The 12,231-nt window shown below is 38.3% G+C and overlaps 1 protein-coding gene across 1 annotated transcript in view; it reads left to right on the top strand.

Annotated features, from left to right (window-relative positions):
• Nucleotides 1–12,231, top strand: part of ATG2B (autophagy related 2B) — a 132,580-nt gene that overhangs the window by 25,045 nt on the left and 95,304 nt on the right. Inside the window, exon 5 of the mRNA XM_044659899.1 lies at nucleotides 10,763–10,925. Within this exon, the coding sequence (XP_044515834.1) occupies nucleotides 10,763–10,925 (163 nt within the window). The remainder of the gene's footprint in view (nucleotides 1–10,762; nucleotides 10,926–12,231) is intronic.

Below are 12,231 nucleotides of genomic sequence, written 5' to 3'. Positions count from 1 at the left end.
AAACATGATTTCTCCCTTTTTTCCCCCTCCCTTTTCAATCTTTTGCTTTCTTGCCCATTGTCCTATAGGTTCTCTTCTTCCTGAGAGACTATATATAGTTGTTTATTTTCCCCTTCATTATTAGGCTTTGACTTTTATAGGGTACTTCATATATTCCCCTCAGTCTTCTCCCCCCCCCCCTTTTTTTCTGGTTTAAATTTTCAAGCTATGATGTTTTACCATCTTTTCTATTTGAATTTTGCTTTCACCTTGGTCTTCTTGTGTAATTTTAGAAAGAAGTATCTTAATGGTTTCTCTGTTATTTTATTATTGTCTTGGTTGTCTTATGGGGAAAACCAGGGGAGATAACTTAAATATTAAATGTGGGCTCAGAAGGGTGAGTGGGGAGACAGGAATGGACAGTAGGTGAGACCAAACAAGATAAGGAAACAGGCTTTACTGTTAAGGAAAAAGACTATTGACAGAAGTGGCAGTTATGTCTAACTGTCACCCTGCTTCTCCTAGACCAGGGATAAACCCAGAGTATAATAAATACACACTATGGAAACTTCAAGGTATGAAGAAAACACATAGGGAAAACAGTTTAATTGTTTTTTGAGAGGATAGGAGAGGGGGTGGGGTGAGACATATATAACTGCCCAGGACTGGAGTCAGAAGGGTAAGTTTCTTAGCCAACCTGGCTTCTTCCAGGTTTGACAGCTTGGCTAAGGACCTGAGGAAGAGGGCTTGGATTTGGGGTCTCACAACTGATCCAGAGTTGTCTTCAGGATACCAGGAGCCAACTCCTCCACAGCCAATGATCCAAAGTAACCAGGCAGGGAGAGGTGTCTGCAAATTGTCCACCAGAACACAGGCCTCTTCCCTACTCAGAGTTGACTTGCAGGATGATGTCTTCAGCCTTTGCAACCTTCACCACTCTCCAAGATCCCAGGTCAAATAGGGACTGCTGATTGCATATCTGCTCTAAACCCCTCACAAAACAGCAATGTCTGTTGCTTAGCTCTCTCCTCTTTAACCCCTGCATTCTATACAGAATGTCCATGACTTCCAGCCAAGGCTTTCCCTAATCTACTTGCAAAAATCTGCCTTTATACCTTTAAAGCCTATACCTATTACAGTTGCTATATTTATTTACCCCTTCTTGGCTGTATGTTAGAGATGTTTGAAAAGCAATGAATTTCCTTCATCTGTTTTTTTTTCTAGGAATATTTTGAACACTTTGTTTTTATTGAACATTCATCTTTTTCCACTAATGGTTAGGTTGAACTTTATAGGGTAGGTCACCTTGGGTTGCATCTTCAAATTCTTCGTTCTTCAGAGCACATTATTTTGTTCTTTCCTTGGTTTTCTAATAGTTGCAGAATAGTAGTGAGTTAATTGAAATTTCTTTTCTTCAAATATAAAAAATCCTTTTGATGTTTGCTTTCAGAATTTGTTATTAGTAGAAATGTTAAATTTAATCACTCTGTGTGGTTTGCAATATAGTGTGAATGTATATGTGTGTGTGTGTGTGTGTGTGTGTGTGTGTGTGTGTGTGTTTTGGGGGGTGAAGACAATCTATTGATTCTTTTAATTGGCACTTTATTTTCTGTTTTTAGGAGTTCTGGAAAATGTTGTTATTTCTTGCCTTTTGCTATTTGGATTTTTGACTTGTTTCTTCTGGAAGCCCTATAATTCTTTAGTTGTTTCTTTATATCCTATCTTTGAGATCGATATGTTCTACTTAAGTGGAGAGCATGCTTTCTTTTAATATTATTGCTTTTTGCTTCTCTTCTTTCACATTGTCCTTTACTTCTTTGTAATTGCATTCCCAATTAGTCACCCTTTCTTTTGTTTCTTTGGTGAGTCTGGCTACTGTGGATTCAAGTTTTTCTGTCCTGCCAATTATTTCTGCTGTAATGGTCACAGACTCTGCTCTCACAATTCTTATTTCTCTCTTTTTTTAAACCCTTACTTTCCAGAATACTGTGTATTGGCTCCAAGGCAGAAGAGTGGTAAGGGTGGGCAATGGGGGTCAAGTGACTTACCCAGGGTCACACAGCTGTGAAGTGTCTGAGGCCAGATTTGAACCTAGGACCTCCTGTCTCTAGGTCTGGCTCTCAATCCACTGAGCTACCCAGCTGCCCCCCTTATTTCTCTTTTAATGGGATATATTACTGTTGTTCCCTGCTCTTTTAGAAATCCCCAGAATTCTTTGTGCTATCAGATGTTAATTAATTTTCCTTTTTCTTCTGATATTTGTTCATATATATCTGGATTCTTTTAGCTGTGTTGATAGCTATCTTCCCTTCTGTTAATATCTTTCCTTTTGGTTTGTTTACTCATGCACAAAGTCTTTAATTGAATTTTCTTCCTCTTGGGGTCTTTGTTAATTAATTAAATTTTTTTTTTGGTATTCTCCTTTGCTCACTTTCTGGCTTCTACTTTGATGACTTATTCTCTTGCTGCACCTCAAAGTCATTCCAATTTCCTTCCATACAAGGTGATTTACATTTCATATGCATCAGATCCCTAAATGACTTTTAGGGGAGACAAAACAGGCTGGAGCTGGATGCTGGCTCTTTTCCCTTAGACTTAGTGAAGTTTTACACAGCCACACACATGTCTTTCTGTTCCCTCTGTTTCTCGTTGCTCTGACTGAACTTTGTTGCAGCACAAAGTGCTTTTTTTCCTAACCTCAACAAGCTTCTATTTCTTTGGCACTGGATGTAGGGTTGGAGTTGAGTTTTTTTCCAAACCCTTGGGTTGGCTTGTGCTTTAATGTGATGGGCAGCAGTGGAAAGGATGCTGAGTGAGTGGCAGGGTCTAGCAATTAATGCCTTCTCTGCTATTAGTTGGCTGAATTGTTTTCTTCTTTTGAGTGGCTTAGATTGTAGGGAGAGCTGAAATTGATTTATCTTTTGTGCATAGTTTCTATTAAATTAATTAATTTTAGAATAACCCTTATCTTCTGATTCTAAGACAGAAGATAAGGGTTATTTTATATATTGGTTCTAAGGCAATATTAATAAGATAATAAGAACCAATTTTGCATATTGGTTCTAAGGCAGAAGAGCAGTAAGGGCTAAGCAGTAGGGGTTAAGAGTCTTGCCCAGGGTCACACAGCTAGGAAGTACCTGAGGTTAGATTTGAACCTAGGACCTCCTGTCTCAGACCTGGCTCTCTATCCACTGAGTCACCTAATTGCCCCCCCCCCCCCCATAATTTCTATTTTTTTAAACCCTTACCTTTGGTCTTGGAATCAACACTATGTATTGGTTACAAGGCAGAAGAGTGGTAAGGCCTAGGCAATAGGGGTCAAGTGACTTGCCCAGGGTCACTCAGCTGGGAAGTGTCTGAGGCCAGATTTGGACCTAGGACCTCCCATTTCTAGGCCTGGCTCTCAATCCACTGAGCCACCCAGCTGCCCCTATAATTTCTATTTTAAAGAGATTTGAAAGGTATTGAGGATTAAAGAAAATGTGTTCTATTTTGTTGATAATGTGATCTGGAAAAGTGTTGTTTTTAAGGAGCACTAAATAGTTTATATCTCAATCATTAGAGACAAAAAGTCAAAAATGAAAATCCTCTGTCTTCAAAGACCTTATCATTTGATGCAGGAGACATGTAGTTAAATAGGTATTATATGAATTACATACAGAATAGACACATTAGACAAAGGCTGTTTTCTGTAAGGGGACTAGAAAAAAGATGTGGCACTTGAACTAAGTTTTGAAGAAAACCCAGGATTTTAAGAAGCAGGTGAGGAGGGAGCATTGGAGGAATAGGGAATAACTGGTGCAAAGACTCTAAGATTGATGAGATAAAGTGTTCTATGTGAGGAACAGCCAGCCAGTCAGAATTTCTAGACTATAGAATGTGAACATGGGAGTCAAGTAAGAATACTAGAAAGATTGGAAGGGACCAGGTTCTGTTAAATGCCAGGCATTGGTATAATATTTAATCCTAGGGCCAAGTCCTCAAATATATAAATATTTACAATGTGCTGAGAATAAAAATAAAGGTAAAATAAAAACATAAAGCCCTTGCTCTCAAGGAACTCACCTAATGGGGGAGGCAAAAATATAAACAACTATGCATAAACAAGATATATACAGGAGAATTTGGAGATAATTTTAAAGTAAGAAACTAGCATTAAAGGCACTTTGGGAAAGGTTTCTTGCAGAATATTAGATTATAATAGAGATCTGAAGGAAGCCAGGAGATCAGTAGTTAAGAAGAGAGAACTGTAGGCATATGGAACAGTAAGTGAATATGTTTGGTAGGAGTTGGGATTGGAAGGACATGCTGAATACTCATGCCTCAGGAGAGCAGAATGCATGTGATCCTCTGTGCCTAATTCAGTCCCAGTGGCAAGTATGTGACTCTAAATGCACAGCGGATAGATGTGTTCCATTTGAAGATTTTGAGAGTTCTATGAAAACTTGAGTTTTTTGGACTAGTGTGGGGAGTGATTTCAGCCCATACCAATGTAGATCATTCATCTATAGAAGAGTATTCTGAAATCACATACTGAGAATTTTAACTGCCCAGTTGAGAGAGAAGGGAACAAGAAAATAAGGGGCCATTGGAACAAAGAAGCAAAAGGCATAACCAGGTATCTGGAATTGTTGCTGTGCCATGGAATGCCAGCCATATGGGGAAGTTTTAGCATACTCTACATAGCAGCTCTGTCTTAGGAAAATAGACATTATTTAGTAGATCAAGGAGGAAAGTGCTAGCACTAACCTGAACCTTGTCTGCTTACAGAAAATGAGAGTGTTTTATATATGGGGAACAGCAAGGAGGTCAGTGCCATTAGGTCACAGTATATAAGGGATTTTAAAGTGTAAGAAGACTGAAGAAAGTAGGAAGGGGTCAGGTTATGAAGGGCTAAAGAGAGCTAACTTTTTGTGCTTTGGCCTCTGGGAAATTGTTAACAATTGAACCCCGAACCAGGTAAGGCTAGAGGATGATTTCAGTACATTTCAAAATAAAACAACTGTGGTTTATAAGGCAGATATTGTTCTTACCATTCCCTACTCCTTGGTTGCACAGTTCTAAGGGTGTTTTAGGGTAGTTGTCAAGCTCAAAGAATTCTTGAGAGTGTCCTGAAACAGACTTACTTAAAATGTAAGTAGGAAATATTTAACAAAATAAAGACAAATAAAATAAAACATAGATAACATTACATTTTAAAACTAAGTCAACTACATACCAATTAGTGGCCTCCATTTCTATTTGATTTTGACACCATTGTTTTAGAGGACCTTCCACTACTAAAAATGGAGGAACAAAGACCAAGGAACTCAGACTTTACCTACATTCGTAGAAATGGGTCAGCCATACTCACCAACTGCTGAACTATGGGGCAGGTAAGCTAGATACTGAAGCATCAAGGGTATCTTGAAGGAGAGAAAAAAGGCATCATGTTTTAGGTGAATGGAACCACTGTCACCATCTTGATCATCATTTCCTCTTGGACCCTTATGGAAATTGGTTAGATCTCTAAGCCCAAGAGAGAGCTCCCCATACCACCAGTCCCGCTTTTAGCTGATCCCCACAGCCATTATCTCAAGATGCAATCTGGCAACTGATTTTTCAGGTGTATTGACTCCTGCCTCCTTTAGCAGCCACAGAAGACTTAGAAGAGAAAGTTCTTACTACCAAACTTGTTGACTGTATCAAATAGTTCAACATAAAAAAAAAAAGATAAGATTCTATCAGTGGAAATGACATTAATGAAGATACATTACTGAGTCAGCTAGGCCAGAGTCGGGAGGACCTGGATTCAAATTTGGCCTTAGACATTTCCTAGCTATGTGATTATGGGCAAGTGGTTTAACTCCACTTGGGTAGTCCTATTGATTCTAAGGCAGAAGATAAAAGAAGATACATCATTATTTGCTTAGTCGTCATACTCCAGAGACCATAGAACCTTACCACCTGATGAAATTTCTTATCTGTGTCATCTCTACTATCAGGATATACGTTCCTTGACGGTAGGGATTGTCTCTCCTTTTCTATTTATTTCTTGGTGCTTAGCACACAGTAAATATTTAATAAATGCTTTTTCATTCATTTATTCTTGGATCTTAAAGATTTGGGCCAAATGCAAGGTGTTATTTCCTCCCCTACCCGCTTCTGTGGGACCCTTGATGTCCCTCTCTAGTGGGACCTTAACAATGTTCTCCTTTGTCAAGACCTCAGTTCTGTACTCTTTGCCTGGCCAGTAACTGCCTTAGGTGCTTGGATTAGAGTGTTGCCCTAACTGCTGCTCTTGTGCCTATTTATGAGGGTGGAGTACTGTTGTGGCTGCTAATGTTGTGGGCCACTTCCCCCTCCAATCCCCTTCCACCTCCAATAGGGGCTTCTCATTTATTCCTTTCTTGAAGTTGCAGAAAGAGAGTTACAGTTTTAAAGAAAGCTGAAATTTTCTTTAAAATTTTCTATACTGATAATAGCCCATCTGCCCTTACTTTAGCAAATCAACTTGAATGCATTTGGTATATTTGTCCATATCCCCATCTCTGAAAAAAAGATCTTTGGGCTCTTAGGGAAGATCAAGCATTGTCCCTTGAAGTACTTTCCCCAGTGGTTTGTATCTAGGAGTTCTGATAGAGTACATGTGACACAGTTACCATTTGCCTCTAATTTGTATTATAAAAAGTCTGAAGCAATTCATTCATTACAGTTTTTAGATAATACCTTAATTCCAGTCTGTAGGGAAAGTCCAAGTCTCCTGTAGCTATTAGACCCAGAGCACATTATCTCTCCTCAATGTAAAAGTTATGTAAATTCAACCAGCACCTTTTCTGGCCATAGTTCTTAAAAGTCACAGAACTTGTTGGCATTTCTCATTACTCATTGTCCATAGTTTACCCTCTAATTTCCTCTCAAGCTGTGGGTAATGCCTCATGGTATGTAGCCAGAACTACCAGAAGTGCAGTCTGCTGGGGCTCCTTTTCCTTTGATTCACTTGTGTCCCTCTTAGGTGATTTTTATCCGATCTCCTATGAGGTGCTTTAACCAGTTTCCTTTAATATTAATACCTCTTGGTGATTATTTCTACTTTATCCTGTATATATCTTGTTTGTACATAGTTGTTAGCATGCTATGTTTCCCATTGGATTGTGAGTTGCTTAAGGGTAGGCTCTCTTTTTACTTTTTTTTTTTTTAAAACCCTTACCTTCCAATACAATACCATGTATTGGCTCCAAGGCAGAAGAGTGGTAAGGGTAGGCAATGGGGGTCAAGTGACTTGCCCAGGGTCACACAGCTGGGAAGTGTCTGAGACCAGATTTGAACCTAGGACCTCCCATCTCTAGGCCTGGCTCTCATCCACTGAGCTACCCAGCTGCCCCCTCTTTTTACTTTTTTTTTATATTTCTAGCACATAGCACAGTTCCTGAAACATATTAGATACTCAGTTAATTGAATCCTACTGTTGTATACCAAATATGGTAGGCCAGACCTGACTCAAGCTGTCCTGGTAGTTTAGGTTGAGATTGGAGTGAAATGAGATGCTTTTTGACCATATAACATTTAACAAAACGAAATTTAGTTGGCTATAACAGGAAAGAAATATAGCATTGATTTAATTGGATATAGATTCCTTGCCTTTCTCTTGGTTATAGTTAATTTGCCAGTCAGAAGCTAGAAAGCTAGAAGGATCTTGACTCCTTATACACTGGCTTTTTGTGCTTAGGCCACCAGGAATCTGTTGTGTACAAGATTTAGTCCTCCAAGGTACTTAAGTCTTGAAGAGACAGATTCATTAATGTTTTAAGTAAAAACCAGCTTTGTCTACATGGCAGATAATTATTTCTAACACAATATCTTTGAAGAAATATGTTTCTGTTAAAGAATGAAGTTGGAAGGTAAATTTCAGAAGATTTAGAAGAAGGTGAGAGTGACAGCTAGGTAGCAAAGCTAGAGTGGTAGACCTGGAGTTTGAAGGACCTGGATTCAAATCTGGCCTCAAACATATCCAAGCAAGTTACTAAAACTTGATTGCCTAGCCTTTATTGCTATTCTTTCTTAGAACTGATATTAAGAAGGTATGGGTTTAAAAAAGAAATAATGAGAGGAGAAGTAGAAGCACACTGGAGATGGCTTTTTAAAAAGACTTTGGCTGAGAAGGGGAGGAACAATAGATTAGTTAGTGGAGATAGTAGGATCTAATGAAGATTTTTTTAAGGATGATGGATTTGTAAGCAGTCACGAAGGAGCCAGTACAGAGTGAGAGAATGAGGATTAGAGAGAGAGAAGATGATAGTCTGGAAGATCTGCAGAAGAAAATGCAAGGAAAATGGGTTAAAAAAAAAGCAAGGGTAGATACAGATGACTATGGCAAAGAGAGTGACTGCATTCAACAAAGACTGCAATAAAGGAGAAAGTGCTAGGGGAATAATGCCATAGGGATAGGATATATGAGATGAGTAGAAGGGAAAAAGAGCTTAAGGTGAAAGGTCATGGTTTCTTTGACGTTAAGTAGGAGGTGAGATCTTCATTTGAGACGGTTAGGTGAGTGGGTGCTATGGAAGACTTGAAGTGAAGAGAGTTTTGGAAAATGTTCATTTAGATCAGTGGGACAGAGAAGCAGTAAGGGAAAAGAAGTATTTGCAACTAGTGCCCAGTTGGGATTAGATAACAAGTTTTGAAGCATAGCTTTGTGACTTTAGCTTTGTTTATTGGTAGACTGGAGAATGGCATAAAAACTCCCCTTTAGAGCTTCTATTTTTAGAGGGCTCAAAATCTCAGCCATCTCTTCTTTAGCCATTTGCTGTTTTGCCTGTTTACAACTCCAACAATATCTTTTTCAGGTCTTTGTGCTCAGGTATTTTTTCCTTTAGATTGTAAAATCATTGAGGACAGGAACTGTTTTGTTTTGTGTTCCCTTCTTCCCCCCCCACCCCCCCTTTTGTATTGCCTAGGCCTGGAGAATTGGCCTTAAGGCTTCAGTGTTTTTTTACAGATAAACTTGGAAGACTAAGATGATTCATCTAGTTTGAAAGTAAATTGCTTAGAGCTTTCCTTATTTGCCTACTTAGAAACCTGATGAATATTTCTCAGAGAGGTAGATGGGCTGATGTAGAAATAACAAGGATTATTTTTTTCATCTTCCTAAATTTATTTTCAGGTGATAAACTATATTTAGAATACAGCACACAGGCAGAATGTACTTGTGTACATAATTATTTGAGATCTCTTTGCAGAATGACATAATAAAGCAAAAATTTAATTATAAGTATTTATTAATCACTTAAGTGTGAGGCACTTTACTAACTGCTTAGTATACAAATATAAGTAAGCAAGATTGTCCTTGACCTGAAGAAGCTTAAATTCTAAAACCAGAAAAGCTAAAACTTAGAAAAGGTGACTTCGTGCATGGTTGCTTGATTCTAGGTCAAGAGAAGATGAAAGTTACTGTCAGTGCTTAGTATTTCAGAAACCAGATTACAGTGGGAGGGCTGTGAGGAAGATGGCCACAATTGTGCCTGTATGGTTTGGAAATAGCAGAGAAATTACATAAAGTTCAAACTATGGGCAAGATAAAGGTGACAGCTAACTTACTAGAGCCCAGAGTTCCATTTTCATTTATTCAGAGCTTAGTTATAAATGTATAAGCATTTATCATAAAACATACCTATAACTCTAAGAATTTGTTTATAATCTATGTTTCCTGGACAGTTTGCTTTGTGTTAGCATCCTCTTCATAGATAAGCTTTATGAATACTGACTAAAAACTTAGTCAGTGAATGCTATGCTTATGGGATATCTCATCTAGACTCTTATTTTTATAGGCAAGGAGAATAGATTAAGAGCTGGAAGGGCCCTTAGAGGCCATGTAGTATTATAAACCCCTTTTTTTACAGCCTGGGAAACTGAGGCCCAGGGAATCTAAATGACTTATACAAGGCCACTCAGGTACTAAGCATCAGAAGCAGGAATTAGACCCATGCCATTAGATTCTAGAGGAATAGAACCAAGATCTTCAGACTTGTGTTGCTGTTTTCTTGTCTTCTCACCATGTGAGCAGTATTAAAGCTTTATCTTTATCATTTGACTCCCACTGAATAGTCTGAATGAATTTCTTTCAATATTGACTTCTTACTATCCAAAGGACTCTCAAAAGTCTTCTACAACACCGCAATTTGTTATTCCCCCCATGATATCTAATTTTCCCAGTTACATGCAATAACAATTTTCCTACATTTGTTTTCTGAAATTATAAGATCCATATTGTTTCCTTCCCCTTCTCAGAGATGGTATGTACTTTGATTCAGATTATATATCCCACACCATAATTTGAAAGTGTCAACATAAAATATAGCTAAATATAAGGCATTTTGGGAAGGATAGCACTAGAATTGGGAAGAGAAGGTGTCAGAAAATAAGAATTATCATTTCTGACATTTTATATAAAACCAGAACAACCTGCCCAGTTTACTATTTTGTCTTTGATAGTGCCTTTCCATTGTTCAGTAAGTGCTTTTCTGTTTAAGTGTTTTTTGTTGAACAGAGTAGTTTTACTCATGAAATCAGCCTCATAAAGTCGTACTTCCCAAATTTGAAACCCTAGGAAGTTATTTATCTTTTCTTTGTTAAAGGTTCATTGTAATAAAGTATAATAATTCTTACCCCACTTCACTGAAATAGTACCCATTGTTGAAAATTTCTTGTTAAATAATTTGTTTATGCATTTATTATAATAGTAAGTAGATGTTCTTTGCAACTTTGTAAGAAAAAAAATCCATTTTTTTGGAATTTTATTTTTCAGAACTATGTATTGTGATGAAACTGCTGATGAATGCTCTGGAATCAATGTACATCAGCCTACAGCTTTTGCTCACAAGCTGCTTCAGCTTTCTGGAGTTTCTGTCTTTTGGGATGAGTTTTCTGCATCAGCAAAATCTTCTCCAGGGTCTTCAACTGCACAAGTGGTAAAACAAATTCATTAATACTATGTATTTAGAATTTTGAATGAGGAACATTACATTTACCCCTCATTTATTATAACATCCTTTGCAGAAGCTCCTTACTGGAGAGAAGACATGACCTAGGGTTCTTAAAAGGCTATGTGAGTGGAATGTAGAACTTGATAGTAGAATACAAGCTGAACAGCTGTTGATTATTGTTACGAATAAAATTGATATAGATGGATATATTAAAAAATGTTAATGGTTTATTTAAAGCCATATTGGTAATTAAGAAGGCCATGTGCCTGCTAAGATCCAATTCAAAATGCCCACCATACCTTCTCTCTTGCTGCTTCGTAGGAAAGAGGAAGTACCAATCCCAATCTCCCTATTTAAGCCTCTGTTTACGTTGTCTTACTTTACCATGTAAGGGCAGAAAGCCCGCTGAATCATGGGAAATGTTTGTAAGAGATCTAAAATATCCATAGGAAGTTTAGACCAGGGACCTCAAAAAGGCTCAAGGAACCTCAAAGAATCCCAAATTCCCAACATCACATTATGGGCTGGACAAGGGATGATTTTTTTTTCCCCAAACATTTATTAATATTCATTTTTAACATGGTTACATGATTCATGCTCCTCCTTTCCCCTTCACCCCCTGCACTCCCCCCACCCATGGCCGTTGCACATTTCCACTATTTTTGTCATGTGTCCTTGATCAAGACCAATTTCCAAATTGTTGGTAGTTGCATTGGTGTGGTAGTTTCGAGTCCACGCCCTCAATCATGTCCACCCTGACCCATGCGTTCAAGCAGTTGTTTTTCTTATATGTTTCCTCTTCTGCAGTCCTTCCTCTGAATGTGGGTAGCGTCTTTACCATAAATCCCTCAGAATTGTCCTGGGTCATTGTATTGCTGCTGGTACAGAGGTCCATTACATTCAATTTTACCATAGTATATCAGTCTCTGTGTATAGAGTTCTTCTGGCTCTACTCCTTTCGCTCTGCATCAGTTCCTGGAGGTCTTTCCAGTTTGCCTGGAACTCCTCCAGTTTATTATTCCTTTTAGCACAATAGTATTCCATCACCCGCATATACCACAGTTTGTTCAGCCATTCCCCAATTGAAGGACATACCCTCCTTTTCCAATTTGTTGCCACCACAAAAAGCGCAGCTATAAATATTTTCGTACAAGTCTGTTTATCTATGATCTCTTTGGGGGTACAAACCCAGCAATGGTATGGCTGGATCAAAGGGCAGGCATTCTTTTATAACCCTTTGAGCATGATTCCAAATTGCCAGCCAGAATGGCTGGATCAGTTCACAGCTCCA

This window comes from Gracilinanus agilis, chromosome 2 (genome assembly GCF_016433145.1).
Source record: "Gracilinanus agilis isolate LMUSP501 chromosome 2, AgileGrace, whole genome shotgun sequence".
Classification (NCBI taxonomy): Eukaryota; Metazoa; Chordata; class Mammalia; order Didelphimorphia; family Didelphidae; genus Gracilinanus; species Gracilinanus agilis.
The sequence above is the reverse complement of the archived record's forward strand: the minus strand, read 5'-3'. Positions and strand labels throughout refer to the sequence as shown.